At 37.1% G+C, this 23208-nt stretch overlaps 1 protein-coding gene across 1 annotated transcript in view; it reads right to left on the minus strand.

Annotated features, from left to right (window-relative positions):
• The window catches only part of LOC149820118 (peptidyl-prolyl cis-trans isomerase CYP38, chloroplastic-like), a 32643-nt gene extending 11612 nt beyond the window's left edge, over positions 1–21031 (minus strand). The window contains exons 1-4 of the mRNA XM_089983340.1: positions 20808–21031; positions 20523–20662; positions 711–1004; positions 323–522 (exon numbers count right to left, since the gene is read on the minus strand). Of these exons, the coding sequence (XP_089839466.1) occupies positions 323–522; positions 711–1004; positions 20523–20662; positions 20808–20922 (749 nt within the window). The 5' untranslated portion in view covers positions 20923–21031. The remainder of the gene's footprint in view (positions 1–322; positions 523–710; positions 1005–20522; positions 20663–20807) is intronic.
• Between the last annotated feature and the right edge of the window lie 2177 nt (positions 21032–23208).

The raw sequence follows: 23208 nt of genomic DNA on the forward strand, positions 1-23208 counted from the left end.
TTGCTTTGCCCTGTGATTCTTGAACTTTCTCATCTATCTGTGATTCTTGATCACAATCATAGAAGAATCACAAGCTACACAAACATGAGAATGTTTAGCCTGTGATTCTGAAATCTCAATTGTGAAAAGTGAGACCTTTTAACCTGTGAAAGTTGGTTACAGGTGTGAACCTGTGACCAACAATCAGAAGCTGGGGAATCACAGCTAAGAATCACAAGCTGAGACTGTGACCAAAACAAATGATGTACTCAGACCAAACATTGATTGAACATAACAGTGAAGAATATGCATCTGTTACACTAAAATGTTCCAAGACACTTACTTTCCCACATACTCAAGAAGCTCCTTTTGTTTTGGTGCAACCGCATCCCTGTTCCTGTCTTCCACAATTCTTTGAAGCTCCTCAAGACCAACAGCTAACTTATCAAGTAATTCCTGACCATTTTCTCTTTTTGGTTCAGATAGACCAGTCAAAATGGCAGATCTACCCTGATTTAAAGCACGAGAAGCTTGCCTCAAATTCTGTCATTACAGAAAAAAAGGTGTTGGCCTTCAGTATTAAAGGAATCGTGATAACAATGAAATGCAATTCAATGGTGAAAGTTGCAGTGAGAGTACATGCAAGTAGAATGTGACAAATGATAATGATGATGAATAGGACTACAATAACATGGACTATAATGCAAGAAATGGAAGTTACGTGCACATACTCTCCCAACAGAATCTAATGCCTTGCTGCCTGTAACCTTAAGACTTTCTGTAATATCTTCAAGTGGCTTTTGAACCTCTCTAATGGCCTTGTTATTAATAGGCAGTGCATTTCTTAGTAAGGTACCTGGATCCTTAATGGGTGGTCCAGATATCAGTACAGAGAGATCAGGAAGCACCAGGTTGACAGCTTCACTCCCATAAGCAGGTGGTTGAAGAGCAGGCATTCCAGAAATAAATCCAACAGACAATGCTAGAGATATTGCACATTTCCTTAAGCAAAATGAGCTTGATTTCTGCATCACCAAAAATAAAGATCAGAATATAAGCTTTAAAAGTTCAAAGTTTTGACTTACACACGGAAACTTGAATAATGGCAAGTGCTAATCATACAGATAAAGGTTCAGGGGAAGCACAAAACCTTGGCACTTGCTTCTATGTCTAACAGAAATAGGATCCCTATCACCATTCAGTCACCAATAAACTTAAAAGCAACAGAGAAAGGCAAAGAGTCAAGCAAAAGACAATGAAATAGGACAGCCGTAATCACCTAAACAAGAAAAACTTGGGAAATTCTTGACACTAATTTCCATATAGAGGATAGATATTTTATGTGCAAACATATGTAACTGATAGTAGTTGTTTGTGCACATTAGTGCAATTTTACAGAACAAAAATTGAACAGGAAACCTCTTTAAGCAGTAAAAGCTTGAGATGCTTGGGAAGAGAGAGACTGTACTTTCATTGATGTGAATGATCACATCACAGTTGAAAGATATATAGAAAAGCCTCCAATTAAATAACAGAAGAGACATGCGTAAGCTAGTGCTATATTGTCTGTGTGAGTTGTGTGCCTGCTTCTGTGCATGTCAATAATCAAATACTAATGAGCAGAATGTGCTTTATTCTCCTGTTATTAATGAAATTCATAGAAGCAGCACTAATACCACGAGAACATTCCAATGATACAATTATATACTGATCCAAGAACCAAATATCTTTCTGCTTTGAAAAGCCTTTAGGACTACTACATCCATGGCATGATATTCGATCATGAGAACTAACATGCCAGGCAAGAAAAAGAACACTGATAATATTAACCTAGTGGACGATGGTGCCTTTAATGCATCATAATATTTGCTTCCATTCATCCATACGGTTGTTCAAAGATACATCATACAATAAGAAAAACTAATCCATTAGACTTGGAAAATCCAGTTATATGATTGTCAAGTGCTGCAACGATACCCATAGTTACAAATCTTGTTCTTGGGATATTCTCAGCAAAGGAATATCTTGGGTGATTTTCAAAAGATAAGTATTTCTTGGGAAAATTTCGAGAAAATCTCGGCATATATATATATATATATATATATATATATATATATATATATATATATATATATATATATATATATATATATATATATATATATATATATAGAGAGAGAGAGAGAGAGAGAGAGAGAGAGAGAGAGAGAGAGAGGGTGTGGTTTGGACTGGGCAAGAACATGAATTATGCAGAAGTTTAATGGGATATTGAAATAAAGAAGTAGCACTGCAAGATGCATCTACATTCTCTTTCAAGAAACTTGAAATAGTCTCATATCCAAGAGAGTTGGGGAGGGAGGGTGATGTAGGAGCATCGGGATCCGTGCTCCACGTGCAAGGAGTGGGAGCGAGATCCATATCCAAAATTTTGATCCAAACTGCAAAACCAAAGTTACCTGATCCGTTTCTGATCCATTTGGGCCAATTCAGGATCCAAGGGTATTTTGGTAATTTTACCAACAATAATTTTCTGAGAATTTTGCGTAATATATCTCAGAAAATTCATTTTTTGTATTTGGTTCTTATTTTGTAAATTTTAGAACCTCAAACAATGTTGTAATATTTTTTTTATTTTTTTATTTTTTTCCGATAGGAGTCAGATCTTACGGATCCGGATATTCTAGTGCCTTGTAAGATCTGTTTTGTAGCACTAAATGGTGTAGTGGGTTTATTGGATAGATTTTTAATTTTTAGATCAAGATTTGGATCCATTTTGTATGTAGGCCTACTTGCCAAGTGGCATCTTGTGATTGGGCATGGAGTGAGGTGGCCACTTAAATGGCTATTTAAAATTCAGTCATCTCACACCCACCCCATTGGTGGCTTCTAGAGGTGCCACCCACCTTGAACCCTCTTGTCAATGTTGGTGGCTTTCCATTGGTCATCCAAGAGGTGCAATGCGACAAGAAGATTTAAATCTTGTTCTCTCATTGGCCTTTTGGAAGGTGACCTCCCAAAAGCCCAATGAGAGGCCATGCTACATTGTCTCTCACATATAAAACTTTTCCAGCAAAAAAAGGTGGGAAGCCTTTTGACTATCTTTGAAATTTTTTGGAAAAGAAACATAGAAGGAAAAGGTGAGGAAACATGAACTTGTGAGGGGTGACTGACTTTGTAGCTACCAAATTCATCTACCAATCTTTGAAGAACCTAGGGAAAATCGTGGAGGCCATTACCTTGGATGGCCTCCCTTGACATCCTTACTGAGGCTGGCGGGTGTGGGACAACCACAGCTCGTGACTGGCGTGAACCGAACCTGCTGCTGAACCGTGAACTCAGTGTGGCTGTGGCTGGACCGGTCTTGGTTGTGGCGAACTTGGAACCTCCGGGAAGCTCATGTGAAGGCTGTTTTGGAACCACCATTTTCAGATACACGTTTTTAACTATTTTCTGTTCACCATGTGTATGCTTGAATCAATAGAGTGCGTGAACCCATGACTGATGTGTTGCTCAAAAAATCTGCCCAAACCAAACTTGCTAGAATATTTCCATCAGATTCTTGTTCATAACTCTGTTTAGAAAATTGCATATCAGCATATTTTTGTTTGTGATTGAATGCTGCATTCACGTGTTTAAAGTCTTGTGGACAGCGTTGGATTAGGTGGCTGTGTTAAGTGTTTGCATGTCTAAATCCCATTCGTGTTCCTGTTGGTATGTTCCTGGAATGAAGGAGTTAAAATCTGAACTTGGATATCTGACATTATCTCATGTTCTTGGAGGGGAAGGAGAAGACAGGTTCAGCCTAGAGAGTAGAGTAGTGAGTTTGGAAAAGAATGAGTAGTACCAGAGAGACATGTTACGAAAGAAGGAATCACCAACCAAAAACAAATACAAGTAACGAAGCTCTTAACTCTGCAACTGCCTTCGGGCGAGAGAATGACCCCTGCTGACCACCAAAAAAAGAATGGACTATCCAACCAGAAAGAAATGTCACTGATGGCACGGAACAATGGCAACTACTCGCTTCGATCCGAGAGTCACGAAGGAAAGAGATACTCTACAACTAGAAAGAGGTACTTGAATGCTGAATGCTATGAGTCGAGAGAGAAAGAATGTGCCTAATTCAAATGCTGAATGCATGAACTGATCATTGAATCAGTGTGTCAACTGTTTCAGCTATAAGTTGACTGTACCCATTTAAATTTCTGTTTGGCGAACTCATTGCCGAACTGCCGTTGTGTGAAACTTGATCCGGGACTGTTCTACTCACATCCTTTACTGTTTCAGTTTGTGAAACAGGACCAGACCGTGGTCTGACAAGATTTGAGTTATTCTGAAAATTCAAATCTGTGTGTTTTGTTAACCAAGCCTGTTATGTGGCTGAAGTAGCTCGGCCGATAACTAGCTGCGTATGTGGGTGACACACCTGTCAATTTTCTGCAGAAATTTGAATCATCGCATTTCTGTGAACCTGTGAAATTCCTAAACTGAATTTTCCTGTGTTTGTTTGGTTGCGATCAATGCTGTTTATCAGAACTGAACTTGTGCGAACTGAGTACTAGTGCACCTAGGTCTGTCATTGCATGGTTGTTGAATTCCCATTCATAGTGCATACAAATATATATATATATATATATATATATATATATATATATATATATATATATATATACACCAAACTGAATCGTATATAGGTCTATATATATATCAGTCCCGTATATGCCTATATATATATATTTATATTTATATATAATCATTCATATATATATATATTTATATAGGTAGCCCTATACCTTTGTCTAGTGTCTTAGTATTAGGTGAGTTAGCATAGTTAGTCTTGGTCTTTATGTTCGAAAAAAAAAAAACAAAAATAGTTTTCAAAATTTATTTTTCTCGTTAGGTTTAATAGCTTCTGCATCGTACACTTGGCATGTACGCGTATTCGCGAGACCGACCTCCTGTAGTCGGGTCGTGTCTCCATCAGAGGGCCTCCCACATCTTATAAAATAAGGTGATGCCCCTCCCTCCCATAAGGCGGCGTAACATGCCATTTTTCCAAGGGCTAGCAGAAATGAATGTTGCCTGCCAGCATTCACTGCTTAACATGGCAGTCAGGCAGAGCATTCAATACCAGGTATTGAATGCTGTTATATGAACAAGAAAAAGGTTTACACCATCAACTTGCATTTTTTAGCATCTTTTTAAGATTTCGTAAAAAGAAATGCGAGATATTCAGCTTAAGTGAGATTTTGAATATCTCATGAAAAAACGTTAATATCTTGTTTGATGTTTTTATCATGTTTTTTTGTGAGATATTCAAATCATCGGCGCTATTTGCTACTATGACGATACCTTGCACTTCCATCTGCTCTAGCTGTTGTAATATATTGTTACTAGGATCATCTGTATATCACACACTTGAAAATTAAGAGTGGGGAGGGAATGAACTGGTTCATAATCAAATGTATTAGCTATTTGAAGTGCCCATTGGCATATTTATGCAAGAGCATATCCCACATATTTTTAGTTTAAAAGAAGACCTCAGCAACCTAGTGTCTTTCATATACAGCCTATGAGAGAATTATTCTATTGTCTATTACTCTCAGTGACATGATCATCTACAGAGATGAGAAAAGTAGTGGTTGCGTGAGAGTCAATATGGGTAAAAGAGAACTGTGCTTGACCTCCTTGGAACCCAAAGTCTACACAACACGAGTAAAATGACAATTGACAAACAATGCTCCACAGACTTCTTTTAAACCAAAAATAGCTTTCAGTAACATTACACCTTAGTTTCTGGATCACCTTCATTGTTCTTGTGGCTCCTTTATGTGAATCTAGATCACATAGACATGGACAAATGTAAGAAGCATCACATAATCATGCTCGGTATGGTACAGGGGTTTGGTAGAACTAGAACAGACGGACAATCTTCTCTATGTGTGTGTATGGATGTATGATGTGCATGTAGTTGTGTACAGTAAAAAATTCACAATTTACAGCAATAATGCATGAAAGTCATCTTAGATATGCAAATTCTTAAAAAAAATCTATGCCATTATAGTTGATAAATCCAAGTTAATAAATAAATTCATACATGATCAATGCCAAACTTTAAGAAGAAAAATTACTAATGAATTGAAGAAAAAAAGTGAAGTTAAGAATAGAGTGTTGACTGCATCTACAAGTTTGTGTCTTTGAACTATTATGGTGTGTCCAGTGCTTGGCTCAATGTCATGTTGTTTGACATGACATAGATGCATAGTCACCTGTATCATTCAAGGCAATTTCTCATCAATGTTTCTTCCCAACAACTGGGTTTTCTCGGTCAAAATTCAGAAGTTTAAAAAATTGAATAAAAAAGATAAGAAAATAATAAGTGTTGCAATATTTTTCTTGCAAAAATATAAAGAAACAAGGTTAAAAGGTTTTAAAATTTAAAAGACTACAAAATAGAAAAAATAGGGTTAAAATATAAAAAAAAATAAGATTTTTTCATAAACTATCATGAAAATATTGTGATATTATCGCGATATTTTCAATCTTAGCGATACATTGAAAACATCGAGATATATTGCTGATAGTTTCGGCTTGCGCTAAAATACAGACATTATCGGGATATTTTCAAAATATAGGCAATATTGGTAACTATGCGTAGACTAAGTCATAGGGACTCGGCAAAGCAGATGCCGCACCCGCGTCGACGCGATGCGATGCGAGTGCGCGCGCGGGTGCAGCACCCAGTGTGGTCAACATGACCCTGGGTGCGGTCAACGCACCCAGGTTCATTTTTGTCCAATTTTCGAACGTAAAAAAAAAATTCTGTTGGCCAATTAAAAGGGGCTGCGAAAGAGGATTAGGGCAATTTTTTTTGCCCTAATCCTCTCCTCTCCTCTCCCGCGCAGCTCCGCTCTCTCGCCTCCTCTCCTCCCGACGTCTCGCAGGGGAGCCCGACGCCACCTCCTCCTCTCCCTCGTCGCAGGTACCCTCTCACTCTCTTGTTGGGTCGGTAGGGGAGGGGCCGAACCCCCCCTACTCCCTTCCCTCTCGCTCTCTTGTTGGGTCGGCAGGGGAGTGGTCGAGCCTCCCTGCTCCCTCTCGCTCTCTTGTTGGGTCGACAGGGGAGTGGCCGAGCCTCCCTGCTCCCTCTCGCTCTCTTGTTGGGTCGGCAGAGGAGTGGCCGAGCCCCCCCCCTGCTCCCTCTCGCTGTCTTGTTGGGTCGGCAGGGGAGGGGTCGAGCTCCCCCTGCTCCCTTCGTCTCCTCTCCGACTCCCTCTGCTCTCCGCCGCAACCGCCGCCACCGCAGCCGCAGCCGCCGCCGACCGCTCCAGGTATGCCCCCGACTCCCTCTGCTCTCCTCCTCTCTGTCTTCCCTCTCTCGCTCTTAGAACGTCGGGGTCTCCGTGTGCACAACTTGTGCTTTTTTGGGTCTATGTGTTTGCTTTCCCTTTGCCGTAGCGGAATCGTGTCCCTACTCGGTGCTAATGGCTCAACTGCAAGGTTCCTTGTGCATCTTGCCAGAGGGCTTGGACATGCGGTTTGACAGGCCACACCACAACATTTTGTCGTTGTTGGTTCCCTTGCCGCTATGTGGGCTTTCGGATGTTCGGTATGTGTTGGCTCAGGTGGGGAGTCGAAACAACTCTCCTTCCTACACTGATATTTTCAATGTCGGAATCCTGTCAGTAGTTATATGCTTGTCTCAAAGATTAAGCCATGCATGTGTAAGTATGAACTAATTCAGACTGTGAAACTGCGAATGACTCATTAAAACATTTTTTTAACTGATAACTGATAAAACTTAAAATATATATATATATATATATATATATATATATATATATATATATATATATATATATATATATATATATATATATATATATATATTGCCGCACCCCCGCACCCAAGGTTTTTGAAAGTGCCGCACCCCCACCCGCACCCGCACATAATGCATAGATGTAAACCCACTCATGTAATTTTCCTGTAGGAGAACATTTTTTTGGATAATTAATGAAATCTCTAATTAAAAGTGGACACTAGATACAGTAGAATCCAAATCATTTGCATTGCCGCACCCGCACATAGTGCATAGATGTAAACCCACTCATGTAATTTTCCTGTAGGAGAACATTTTTTTGGATAATTAATGAAATCTCTAATTAAAAGTGGACACTAGATACAGTAGAATCCAAATCATTTGCATTGCCACGTCTGAAAGTCTATTAAGATTAAGCTGATCCTTTTGCATTTTTGCGACCAAGTGAACCTTGAACCTTTCTATGTTCCCACGTGTCTTCTTATATTGAAATTTATAGAACACATGCATAATTTTTGCAAATAGCAATATCCACCGGGGTCCCAAATACCAATCCCTGTAAGGCCCTAATCCCTTTATTCAAAACTTTCATCTACCTAGGATAACAAAGAGCATGTTTAGAAAAGCTTTCTGATACATGGACAAGGTAGCATAATTGATCTACCTATTAGATGGTTGCATTGTTCAGTTGCTTTTTGGTTTATAATAGATAACTTGTCCAGAAGAGAGGAAACACATTGCAAAGAATTTTCTGAATTTGATCGAGATGTATTTGAGATCCAGCTACACCTTATAATAATAGTCTGGTTCAACATTGGAACTGATAGGGCATGTAAAATCCAAGAATTTTCATGATTTTAATAAATAAAAATGGAATTCCTGCCCAAATATGGTTTGCAATTTAATTTATATTTAGAAGTGCATTTAAAGTTATTTTTTGTGGCATTTAATTGTTGAATACACTTAGATCGACATTTAAGTGAAAATTGCCATTATCTGCTAATTATAGCATAACTACCATTGATTTGCTAAATTTTATTTAAAGGCTAGTTATTAATTATATTTCATTAGGCATTTAATTGTTAATTAAATTAAATTTACATTTATTTGTTGACTATGTTTAATTAACATGTAATTGTTGAGCATATATATAATTGACATGTAAATTGTCCATTTTAATCAAATTAAGCAAAGTGATTATTATCCGACTTAATGAGGGAGTTTGAATGGTTTTGGGCTTACATTGGACCAAATCAAAGTTAGTGGACCCAATTGAACTTGTTTGTATAGGATGCATCCTAGTTTGTATATTCCCACGACTACTCCGGTTAGTATAGGATGCAACCTAGTTTGTATGATACCTATGCGAGGATTCTTTTTGGTCACTGACCGCCCGCATTTGGTTTTCGATTCAGTTAGACACTCCGAAACAATAAAATACATAACATAATAAATACCCGATGTTCATCTCTTCTGCCTCAAGTAGTTCCACGAGTACCCAATGGATCGAGTAATAAAGAGAAACCAAGACCTTATACAAATATCAGTTTCCTTTCTGCTAAACTGAAAACATGTCGTAATAATGCAAACACTTCGGATTTGTTATTTGCACATCTTGAGAATACTGCATGTTATTAATATCCTTCTGAATGATTAATATCATCCTTATTGAACTGAAATTGTATATCATGTCTATGATTGTGTCTCATAAGTGAATGTTATGTTTTCATAAACATGTATATGCTATGATAGAGATGTTATGCATGTTTTAGTTGTCAGCAAGTATTATGGGGTTATTGTTAACCTACCAGACTTGACGAGTCTGACCCCTTTCTATTTTACCATTTTTAGGTGATGACTAGAGGTTGCTGGCGATGGTCGGATGGACGACAAGTCACTGAACCACACTTCTATCTTTCATTCCTTGGACTAGTTGTGTCGTTTGATTAAACTTTGTTAATATGTGGGGATGTTAAACACTGATGTTAATTAAATATATCTCAATTTTGGTTTGAATGTGAATGAAATTCGAATGCCAAATTTGTGTTTTGAATATTGGTGTGTAAGCTTGGACCCAAGCCCAAAGGGCTTTGAATCTAGTCCTTATCAATGCATGAGTATGCTTGTAACCCGCCCAAGATTTGTTAACCCAAGATTTTTAAAGAATGTTCTCTGCTGTTTACTCTGTTACAAAAAAAATATTACGCGTATTTTCGGGTTAAGGATTTTGAGGCATTACAGGGCATTAGCATTTTCACTCGTTCTTGATGTCCATATCGATAACGACAAGATATAACTGCATTACAAGATTCTTGATCAGTGGAATCATGAGACTTGATGACTCTATGGCATTGGTTCTATTTAAACTTCAAGTAGAGCCTCCACTGACAAGTAAGCAGAGATCAGTGATCATTGCTTGATGATTTTTCAGTGTCAGCAGATCAAAGCCATCAAGATGCCCTATTCAGTCATGTCTAATGATTAATGTAAAATATGAAAGAAATTAGTTGAAGGATCTCAATTTTTGGACTGCCAATTGCTATATCAAAGATGAGTTAAACTCAATTTTCGGACTGTCAATTGCTATATCAAAGATGAGTTAGTGAAGTACAAACACAGCAAATGAAATCATAGTTACAAATATCAGTGATATTTTCAAAATATCGTGTATTATCCCTGTAAATTCAGCAAACGATAATAAAGGTAAAATATCACGATATTTTGAAAATATCACGATATTTTGAAAATATCACCAATTGATAATATCATGATATTATCACGAGAATCTCGTGATATTATCACAATATTATCAATTAGTTTTCTAGTTTTTATTTATTTATTTTTATTTTAAATATATTTTTCTTCTTTCTTTTACATTTTTACTTATTTATTTTATTATTTATGTATTTTTTGTCTAAACATGATATTTTCTTACTTTTTTGTGTTATCTTTTAAATTTTTAAGCCTTGAGATTTATCACCATACCTATAATATCGCAAGAAATAGCCTCACCGTACCGATATTTGTGACTATGAATGAAATGCAGTCCTCGCAAACACAGGCAAAAGGTGTTCATGAAAAGGGCAGCTGTTCCACTCAAACCTCACCTCACCCCTTTCTTTTGGAGCCAATTAGGCATAGTATGTAAAGTCCACAATTTTTTAGGTTTTTCAGAAATGATAGGGGATTATTCCCGATACTTTTCTGAGAAACTCATCGTCCGTGATTGGATCGATGAACTTTTGGATGTTAAAAAGGTTTAGAGCTTAATCAAACATATTATGGATCTGGATCTCGGTAGAAGATCCACACAAATTGACATCCATGAAACCCAGTTTTTTAGGATACTTTTGACATTCTAGAGATTTCCAGAATCTCCAAGTTTGCTATATTTTGATCAAGTATGGATACGAGCTTATAAAAAATATAACTAGGACTCGAATCCATTTAATGGACCGGATCCAACTACAAACCTTCTTTTCTTTTTAGGTTGTTTTTGGTTTGGATCTTCGAAAGATCTAAATCCAAAACACATTTTTTTTAAACCGGCTCGATCAAACCTAGTCAACTCGGTTTCCAACCGAACCAAACAAACTTTTTATGCCTCGTTCCACCCGACTCGTCTTGCTAATGAAGCCGGCTCAGTTCGGTCGGGCCGAACCGAACTACGTTTAGGTTCGATCCCTACAACGCGATCATCGCCTTTTCCGCTAAATATAAGAACTTAACCTCGTTCCTTACGCAGTGTGATAAAAACTCTTGAGTGCACCACATCGGCCCAATGGACGAGACTCCATACTTCCGACATGCATACCGAGGCACAAACAAATTGATAACCTATGCTCAAAATCGTCAAAGATTCGAACCATCTCCGAGGTAGGGAAAAGTTGCACTCGATGTAGACAAAGAAACATTTATGATATATATGTATTATAATTATGTGAAATATATACATATATATATATATACGCTTTTAACTCAAGGACGTAGTTTTGTGTATTCTTGCCTCATTTAAATTACATCATTTACTTTGCCACTGCGCTGTAATATGCACAGACTCCTACTTTACACAATTTACTTAGTCTGATGCATGATTTCGTATACCGGGCCTTGCTTATGCAATTTACTTAGCCCGATGTACGGTTTCGTATACTGGGCATTGCTTATGCAAATTATTTAGCCCAATGCGTGGTTTCATGCATCGGGATCTGCTCTATGCTATTTACTTTATTGTCGCACTGTAATGTGCAGAGGCTTCTGCTTTAATATATATGTATCATATATACATGTATAATTATATAAGTACACAATTTTGCGTATTCTTGCTCTATTTTAATTACGCGTGTATTTATTTAGGGTATGCAATTTTGCATACTCTTGCTTACTTAAATTACACCAACATTTATTTAAAGATGCAAATTTGTGCATCCCTGTTTTAATCTTCAAAAGGTTTCTCGTGCGAGATTTCAAGTTCGCATGTCCCGATGTCTTATAAAATAAAACAAGTGTTTTACGTTCGTAAGTTCATGATATTCAGCATACACTGCTTATCCTACGAACAAAATAAGTCTCATATGTCAAAGTTGTTGCATCCGTTATTGTCGGACATTTTCTAGCGTTAGAGTGTTCTTCGAAATACCCTTCCAGCTTGGTTCGAACCCTAATATAAGCTGAGATTTCCATGACTCAGGAATTCGCAACTAAGTTTTCTCTTCGAACTAACATAATGAAAATACTTTGACTTCATAGCCTTCGGTGATACGTACGTTAGGTTCTTCTTTTCTTTATTCGGAACGACTTAGATATTCCTCGGCCTAAGGCGTAGGATATCATAATTTTCAATGTTGTGTTTGGGTTTCTTTCTGAGAAACAAATATCTTTCTCATCATTATAATACTATCAAACATGCATGACATGCTAGTACAACGACAAATAGACTGGAGGTTTATGATAACCTTATAGTGCGACAATGCACCATGTTATAGGAAATCATATAAACAGAGATGATCGCCTTCACATGCAAGATGCTCGATTTGGGTTTAAAAGACTAGAGTATATTGAATGGGTTGTCAGATAAAATAAGACTTGGTGTACCCATTCATCTTTTGATCTGTCAAGAGAGAGGATAGGAGGTATAAACTCCGATAGACAAGTTGTTAACAACTATGCTTCTCCAGTGACAATGGCTCTATGTCCCTGGTTATCGGAGTTAGGGGACTAGGCTACCAAATATTATCCTAGGTAGTATATCCCATTAACTTCTGCAAAAGTTCGGATGCATTCCCAGATTACAAGTGGCCTCTGAAGAATTCTCTTTTGGTCTTTATATCGTTTCCTTTGGAGGAGATACAACTAATTGTCCGGGGTATCAAAATACATTGAATAATAAACCTCTGAACGGTCTTAGTTGTTTCTGCGTATTGTCCTATGAGTACCCACAGGTCGTTAATTATCGAAACAAGATTATCATGTTCACTTTGTTAAAATGTAGCTCCTAAAATCATTGTAAATATAAATATATATATTTATATACATAGAGATATATTTACATATAATATATTATATGTACATATATCTCTATATATATAAATATATATATTTATATATTTTTACCCGAAAGGGCATTTCTGTCATTTCCTGTTTTGCGCATATTCACTTTTAGAATATGCTGTAATTTTCTTTTTATTTTTACTTTTGTAATTTCTTTTTTTTCTTTTTATTTTTTGATTTATTTTATGTGCATTGGGGGTCCCCCAATAGAGTCGTTGGGGGCTCCCAACGACTCCTTTGGGAGCCCCCCCTTTGCACCTTCTAACATTTGTATAAATAGGGGTGTTCCCCCCTTGTATTTCCTAAGCTTGAGAGTCTCAAGCATTTGCTTTTATATATTGAAATACATGCATTATTGCATGTTTATTATTTATACACTTTTTGTGTATTTTGTTCAAGTGTTGTGAGAGTGCTTTCGTGCACTTCTTTTATAAAGTTTTTCTGCTTGTTTATGTATTGTCTCTTCGTAGACAATTTCACATGGTATTAGAGCTCGGTTGGTGATTGGAGATCGTGAGATCCGCCTTTGTTCGAGTGCCTCGAAAACCGTGCCTTCGGATTTTTTGAGATTGAAGTGGTGGATCTTGCTTCTCAAATATTTTAGAAGGATCTTGTGCTAAGAAGAAGTTGAAACATCGTATTGGTACGTCTTTTTTCTTCTTCTCTCTACGTCTTAATGGGTGAGAAAGAGTCTCACTTTGCCCTTGGCTTCAAATTGAATGGGTCCAACTATCATATTTGGGCCGGGAATATGGAGGCCCACATAAAAGGAAAAGGGTTGTGGGGTTATGTGCAAGGAACAATTCCGGAGCCGGAACCCAAGATAACCATAATGGATGGAAGTGAAATCAAGATTCTTGAGGGAGAGGAAAGGATCAAAGCTCTTGAAGAATACTCAAAGAAACACGACGAATGGGAAATGAAGAACTTCAAGATTCTTTCTTGGTTCTTCGCATCCGTCGAAACGAAGATTAATGTCAACATTATCAAATTCAAAAAGGCATCGAAAGCTTGGCATTATCTCGAGAAGATGTATACATCAAGAGACCTATCTCATAAGTATTACCTTCAAAAGAAGGCCCTCTCCCTTACTCAAGGTGAAATGTCGATTAGGGAATATTTTGCCGATCTTTCCTCTATTTGGGATGAGCTCTCTATGCTTGAACCAAAATGGAGTGGAGAGGCAATTGAACTCCGCCACAAGCAACTTGAAGAAGATCGTTTCTTCAATTTTTTGAATGGGTTGAGACCGGAATTTGAGCAAATAAGGTCATCACTTCTATCCTCATTTACTCCTCCCTCTCTTGAAGATGTTCTCACCAAATTAAGTGGTGAGGAGACTCGTATGAATTTATATAAACAAGGACCAAGTGTTCTTATGGTTCCTTGTAATTATGAAGAAAATAATGAGGTTAATGCCGTATCAAGACCCGGAAATAATGTAAAGACCTATCGTCCTCCTCACTTTAAATTCCAAAATCAAGGAGGAGATGGTGGACAAAGAGGGAAGCGGGACTATAGCAAGACTATATGTCACTTTTGTAAAGAACCGGGGCATATCAAGCCAGTATGTCCCAAATGGAAGAAGCTTCTTGCTATGGCCACCACCGGCGCACCACAAAAGGAAGAGGCATCATCAAGTGGGTCACTCTCGTTGAACCAAATAATGGAAGCCCTTCAACCTCTTCTCAAGGGAGCTACATCCGGTGCCGCCGTGTCTACTTCTTCCATTCCAGGTAAAGTCCCTTGGCTTTTGGACTCAGGTGCATCCTTTCATATGTCCTCAAACATGTTTTCACTTTCCGATTATTCAAAAAATGCTTCTCCATCCTTTGTTTCCACTGCGGATGGAACTTCTCTTGAAATTAAAGGAATAGGTAATTTTGAAACTCAAGATTTTTTTATTCCAAAAATTAGATTTATACCTAAACTTAATTTAAATCTTCTTTCTGTTTCTCAACTCTCGGATCATGGTTGTGATATTAAATTTTCATGTGATAAATGTTTAATACAGGATCGCCTGTCCGGGAAATTGATTGGGGAAGGCTTTAGAAAAGGCGATTTATACTACATGGAATCTCTTCGAGTTCCAAAATCTTTTTGTAATGTTGCCCGAAACAAAGATATAAACATGTGGCACAAAAGACTTGGTCACCCTAATATCACCAAGTTGTCTTACTTACATTTTGCAAAAGACCTATGTAAAAGTTCATTTTTTTGTAATGATTGTATTCTCGGAAAAATGAAAAGTTTACCTTTTGAGCAAAGAACTATGTTCTCATCAAAACCTTTTGAAATTATTCATTCCGATGTTTGGGGACCAGCACCTGTTGTCTCAAAAGGAGGTTTTTCTTATTATGTTATTTTTGTGGATGATTTCTCTAGATATTCATGGATCTTTTTTCTTAAATTCAAACATGAAGTCTTTTCATGCTTTAGAACTTTCCATTCGATGATCAAGAATCAATTTAATAGTAACATAAAGATTTTTAGAAAAGATTCTGGAGGAGAATATCTCTCCAACCAATTTAAAATATATCTTGAAGATCAAGGAATCATTCACCAAAGATCTTGTCCTAAAACCCCCCAACAGAATGGGTTGGCCGAAAGAAAACATAGAATATTATTGAGACCACTAGAACCCTTCTTATTTCTCAAAACATACCAAAAAATTTTTGGGCTGAAGCTGCTCTTGCTTCTGTTTATCTAATAAATCGTTTGCCTTCTAGAATATTAGGAAAAATATCCCCTTTTGAGATCTTGTATAAACTCGAACCAAATTATAATAGGTTACGAGTCTTCGGGTGTAAGTGTTTCATTCTTACGGATAAGAATGACAAACTCTCTCCCAAGGCTATCCCCTGCGCTTTTCTTGGATATTCCGAAACTCAAAAGGGATTTCGATGCTATGATCTTCGAGAAGATAAATTATATGTTTCTAGAAATGTAACTTTTTTGGAAAATGAAAGTGGATTTGAAAAAAATGTTTCTCAACAAGAAAATTTTGATTATTCCTTCCTTTTTGACTTATTATCTAGTAATGATGATACATCCAGTGATGATGATATGTCATCAAACCATGATGAGAACATTGAAAGTAATATCGAAGAGCATAACCAACAAGAAGACAGGATTTCTAATGATCCTATAACATACTCTCGTAGAAACCAAGACACCTTTAGAAGTGCTATTGACCAATATAGTGAACTCATTCCTGTTCTCGATCACCGAAGGTCTGAGAGGAATAGGAGACCTCCCACTCGTTTTGTCTCCTTTGATTCCTTTTCGCCCCGATATAGGGCTTGTCTTAGTGCCATTCATTCTTATTTTGAACCAAGAAACTTTGAAGAAGCAAAGAAATGTATAGAATGGCAAGAAGCTATGCAAAATGAACTTAGTGCTCTTAAAAAGGCTAAAACGTGGGATTTTCAATCTCTACCTATAGGAAAGAAAACTATAGGTTGTCGATGGGTATTTAAAGTTAAAACTAAGAGTGACGGATCACTTGAAAGGTATAAGGCTCGCTTAGTTGCAAAAGGGTATGGGCAAGAGTATGGGATTGATTATGAAGAAACTTTTGCTCCTGTAGCCCGAATGGTTACAGTTAGGTGTCTTATCATTATTGCATCTATCAAAAATTGAAATATCTTTCAAATGGATGTGAAAAATGCCTTTTTAAATGGTGATCTTAATGAAGAAGTGTATATGGATGCTCCACCTGGCATGGAGATCCCTAAAAATAAAGTCCTTCGTCTTCGAAAGGCCCTTTATGGTTTGAAACAGGCCCCCAAAGCCTGGTATGACAGATTTACCAGTGTAATGCTGGAAAATGGTTTCTCCTCATGTTATACTGATACTGCTCTATTTACTAGAAAATCTAAAGCAGGGATTGTAATATTGTTATTATATGTTGATGACATGTTAATCACAGGTGATGATATACAAGGAGTCAAGGGTATTAAGTCCGTCTTGACTTCAAAATTTGAGATGTCAGACTTAGGTTTTCTGACATATTTTCTTGGAATTGAGGTTGCCTATTCGCAACGTGGTTATTTTCTATCTCAGTCTAAACTTGCTTGTGAGATTATTGACAGATCAGGGATTTCTGATGACAAAGTATGTGAAACTCCTGAAGTTGTGGGAGCCAAAATGAAGATTGACGACGGTGTTCCTCTAACTGATCCTACTCCTTACAGACAGTTGGTAGGTTCTTTAATATATCTTAGCATTACTCGACCCGATTTGTCACATGCTATACACATCGCCAGTCAGTTTCAACATGCTCCTACAACCGTCCATATGGGTGTTGTACTTCGCATCATCAGATACTTGAAGGGAACAGTGAATAAGGGAGTATTCCTATCCTCTTCTTCTGAATTAAAATTGCTTGCTTATACTGACTCAGATTGGGGAGGTGACCCTAGTAACCGTCACTCCACCACTGGTTTTTGTATTTTTTTAGGAGAATCCTTGATCTCGTGGCGATGTAAAAAGCAACAGGTCTCCTTATCATCCACTGAAGCCGAATACAGAGCCATGACATCTACCACCATGGAAATAGTATGGATTCGACGTCTTTTGGAAGATATGGGGAGTAGTTGTCAAAGAACCAACAAAGCTATGCTGTGACAATAAAATGCCATCTACATTGCCAAGAACCACACATTTCACGAGCGAACAAAGCATATAGAGATGGATTGTCATTATGTCCGAGAGGAATACTTGAAGAAGGTCATTGATCTGCCATATGTGACATCTGAGTATCAACTTGCCGACTTCTTCACAAAAGCTCTATGTTCGCCCAGATTTCATTTCCTTCTTGACAAACTTGCGGTTATCACACCGTAAGTTTGAGGGGGGGTGTTAAAATGTAGCTCCTAAAATCATTGTAAATATAAATATATATATTTATATACATAGAGATATATTTACATATAATATATTATATGTACATATATCTCTCTATATATAAATATATATATTTATATATTTTTACCCGAAAGGGCATTTCTGTCATTTCCTGTTTTGCGCATATTCACTTTTAGAATATGCTGTAATTTTCTTTTTATTTTTACTTTTGTAATTTCTTTTTTTTCTTTTTATTTTTTGATTTATTTTATGTGCATTGGGGATCCCCCAATAGAGTCGTTGGGGGCCCCCAACGGTCACAAATGTGACCGTTGGGGGCTCCCAACGACTCCTTTGGGAGCCCCCCCTTTGCACCTTCTAACATTTGTATAAATAGGGGTGTTCCCCCCTTGTATTTCCTAAGCTTGAGAGTCTCAAGCATTTGCTTTTATATATTGAAATACATGCATTATTGCATGTTTATTATTTATACACTTTTTGTGTATTTTGTTCAAGTGTTGTGAGAGTGCTTTCGTGCACTTCTTTTATAAAGTTTTTATGCTTGTTTATGTATTGTCTCTTCGTAGACAATTTTACACACTTTGCTTCTCCTAAGACCGAATATTGTGAAATATGTTAAAACATATATTAGTCTTGTTTTGATGTCTGATATCAATGCACCTACCAGGCTTTCATGGGTCTGAATCGCTTTATGGGATACAGGTGACGAATAAACGGATGCTACAGGCAATGTCGCGATGACGCGATGGTATCAAGAATCCACTTTCTTTGTTGTTCGCGCCTGAGCACGTTTTGTAATTTTGTATGATGACTTTTGTATAAACTTTGTTAATCTAAAACCTTGTTTTGAATCTTCGCGGTTTTTGAATGAATGCATGAAAATGCGGACCCAAATCCAAGACATTTGGGGACCCAATTTGTCGGATGGAAATTTCGCCCGTAATCTATCAAAGGTTCGTCAACTTGTTCTTTTCAAACACTATTTTCGTTGAACTATCATTTTTAATTCTGAAAAAGGATGGATTGTTAAAATTTTAAATTTTTCCTAAAATTTATAAGTTCGGCATTACAAAGTAAATAGTTGAAACTTTCAGACAACCTAAGACATTGATAGATAGTCAAAGAAAAGGAGAACACAAAAGAGAGAGAGAGAGAGAGAGAGAGAGAGCACTAGTAAAGTAAATTAAGGTTTGAATTTAGGCAAACTTCGTACATGAAGTGACCTGCAGTTTGTAAACTGGAATCCAAGATTTCTGGTTGTGTATATGTCCCTTTACTAATATTTAACTGAGTAAAAACACAAACAAATAACTATGTTGAAAATTATTATCCCAGATCAACGATTGAATGCTACATCTGGAGACATAAGAAAAGCACATGTTTAAAAAAAATGAAGAATCCAAAAACATAAACCTTTATCTCAAATAATTATGCAACACTTTCTTAATCAGTGTTGCATTTGTAGACTAATCACCATTCTTAATCTTACCACATAAAGAAAAAGAATAGTGCAATGTCAATAAGTAGAAAATGGAACAAGACTAGATCATAGTAACTCTTTTTTTTTCTTTTTCTTTTTTGAGATTCAGATCCTATCAACTCTTAAGTTTAAGTTTTTTACACACCTAATACTAGACTATTTCAATATTCAAGAAAGTCAAGTACGAAAGTATCAATTACTAAAATACAGTTTCTATTCTTCACCAAGAGGACAACTTAACCTTTACAAAAATTTAGTTCATCTTAACCTCAAATTTCTTTTTGGATAAGTTCTTAACTTCATCTGTTAGTGTCATGTCACGGTAATTGACGAAATTTTTATTATCAAAACTACAAATAGCCATGACTGCTTCGGATGCATAAACGTAGGTCAATTAATCCTGCTGTAGAAAACACAAAGTATGACATTAACCCCAAACCTGTCAGCTACCTATTGTAATTTACCTAAATTTGACAAGCAAAGCAGCATACAGTCTATGTTACAGAAGATTGGAAAATTCCCCAACAAGTTTAAAGCACACGGTAAAAAATATTACACATCTACATGTAACTTTAGAGTGAAAGTTACCAACAAAATTGCCACGAACAATTTTCATTCTTATCTGCCTTAACAGGGAGACAATTTTGTTCTATTCTAAAAACTTAACTCACTAATCCTTGGGATATTGACACAATAATCCTATGGAAGAAGGAAACAGAAACAAAGAAAAACCAACGAAGCAAAAACTGCATTCGACCGAAAAAAACGCAAAAGATGCGTGAAACAATACTGAAAGGAAACCGAAAACTATGAAATTGTTGGTACCTTCTCAATGTGAACTTCAGATTGGCGTTTATCCGTTTTGACATAGCTCTGCCTCTTCACCATTTGGGTATTCTCGATAGAACCAGCATTGTAAACGACAGAAGTTCTCGTTGAACCCATCTTGAATCTCATCGATGGTTCTGCTCATAAAGAAATTTCATGGAGAAAAGAAGTCGTTTAGTCACCATGGAGACCATCTAGACATAGCTCTGCAAAATTATTTGAAAAATGCAAAGAACTCTTCAGGAAGAACAAAGAAACGAATGGGTGGGAGAAGATTCATACCCGAATGGGATAAATCGTCAGGTGGGTATGTCCAGAGAGAGGTGGAATCGCCATAAAAGGACTTGGATTTCAGTGGGAGGGCGAAGCTAGATGAGAGGCACTGAAGGAACGCCATTCAGCTCTCTCTCTCTCTCTCTCTCTCTCTCTCTCTCTCTCTCACTTACATATCCAAGTTTGGATTGGATAACGGTAAGGTTGCATGCTATTGCAACTCGAAACAAAACAATTAGAGGTTGATTGTGGGGTTCAAGACATTGGTTACCATGTTTTGCGATAACGGTAGTGTTGGGCGGCTTTCTGTAAATAGTTAAAAAGTTAGACGTCTTTTTGTAAATTAAAACCAGAGGCAATGCATGCTTTTGATGAAGAAAGAAATTTTCTTTGAGAGGGCGTTTGTTCGAGGGAGGTTCATGAGCAAGGCAGAATTTTAGTGTCCTGTTGCACTCGATTTGGTGGACAAATAAGATGTCTAATGAGTGGAGGAAGAGTACTTTAGTGCTTCTATATAAGAATAAAAGTGATATACAAGATTTCACAAACTATCGTGGTATAAAACTCATGAGTCATACTATGAAACTTTGGGAGAGGGTGATTGAGTCTAGGTTGAGGAAGATTGTCATGATATCGGAGAATCAATTTGGTTTTATGCCTGAAAGATCCACTATAAAAGCTATACATCTTTTTAGACAACTTATTGAGAGAAATAGAGAGAGGAACAAATATTTGCATATGATTTTTATTGATTTAGAGAAGGCATACGATAGAGTACCTAGGGACATTCTCTTGTGGACAATGATGAAGAAATGTGTTTCTCTCAAGTACATTAGTATAATTAAGGATATGTATGAAGAAGTAGTAACCAATGTTCGCACTTGTGGAGGGGTGACAACCAATTTTCCTGTAACGGTTGGGTTACATTAAGGATCTGCTTTAAGCCCTTTCCTATTTGCTATAGTGATGGATGAACTTACGAGATCAATTCAAGAAAATGTGTCGTGGTGTATGTTGTTTGCTGATGATATTATTTTGATTGATGAGTCTAGAGCTGGGGTTAATGCTAAGTTAGAATTATGGAGACAGACATTGGAAGCAAGAGGTTTTAAGTTGAGTAAGAGTAAGACAGAATACATGGAATGTCGATTTAGTAAGCAACGAAGCAGTGATGGGAGTGTAGTGAAGCTTGGTGAGCAAGAAATACCGGTGGATGATTGTTTCAAATATTTGAGATCTATTATTCAAAAGTATGGAGAAATTGATGGAGATGTAAATCATACGATAAAGGTTGGGTGGATGAAATGAAAAAGTTCAACTGGAGTGTTGTGCGATCGTAGAATGCCATTGCGGTTGAAGGGAAAGTTTTATAGGACGACTATTAGGCCCGCTTTACTATATGGTACGAAATATTGGGCTGTCAAGAGACATCATATTCAAAAAATAAGTGTAGCTGAGATGAATGTGTGAAAATACAATAAAAGATAAGATTCAGAACGAGGAGATACGTAAGAAGGTAGGCGTTGCACCCATTGAAAATAAGATGAGAGAGAATCGTTTACGGTGGTTTGGACATATTTGGCGAAGGCCTAATGATGCTCCAGTTAGAAGGATGGAGAAATGAAAAAATATATTAGTTAAAAGAGGTCGGGGTAGGCCTAGGAAGACATGAATGGAGGTGATAGGAAAGGATATGAATGCTTTGAGCCTCACCGAGGACATGGCATTGGATAGAAATGATTGGAGGAGAAGGATTCATGTAGAAGACCCAGAATGATTTTCTTTTTTGGTTCATATCGTCGACCCCAATTGTTTTGGGATGAAGGCGTAGTTGTTGTTGTTTGTTGTTGCTGCACTCTTCATGAGCCTCGCAACAGAGAGACTAAAGATGGAGGGTGATGAGGTGCAGCATTACACCAAAAAGTGTGCAATCACGTTGCACCTGTTGTTTGTTTTAGCCTCCTTTCTGATAAAAAGAGGAGTCCTGATCGGGTGCAATATGTTGTGCAATCATATTGCACCTGATCCTTTCACTGAAAAGGGCTATGTTTCTTGTCGGGGATGAAACAAACAGCCCGAGGGTTATGCTACAAAGATAAGTTTACAAGAGGACACGTGATGTGGGTTGAACTAATAAAATTTGAAAATTTCTCAAAAACAGGACAGGAAGGCACACAATTTTTGTTGTTTTTAATTAATACAAACATTAATTTTTAATATTTTAATAATAAAAATACTTTATCAAAAACAATTCTAAAATATTATCCGTGCTGATGTGTCAGCTCATGTCACTAGAGACACACTCAAATTTACAATGTCCCTGTGACATAGACTGAGGGATACAGCCAGTGAAGTCCACTAGGTTTTCACATGAGGCTTGATACCAAACTCATTTCACAGCTTCCCTCTC

The sequence above is a fragment of the Nuphar pumila genome, chromosome 12 (genome assembly GCF_984573655.1).
Source record: "Nuphar pumila chromosome 12, dmNupPumi1.hap1.1, whole genome shotgun sequence".
Classification (NCBI taxonomy): domain Eukaryota; kingdom Viridiplantae; phylum Streptophyta; class Magnoliopsida; order Nymphaeales; family Nymphaeaceae; genus Nuphar; species Nuphar pumila.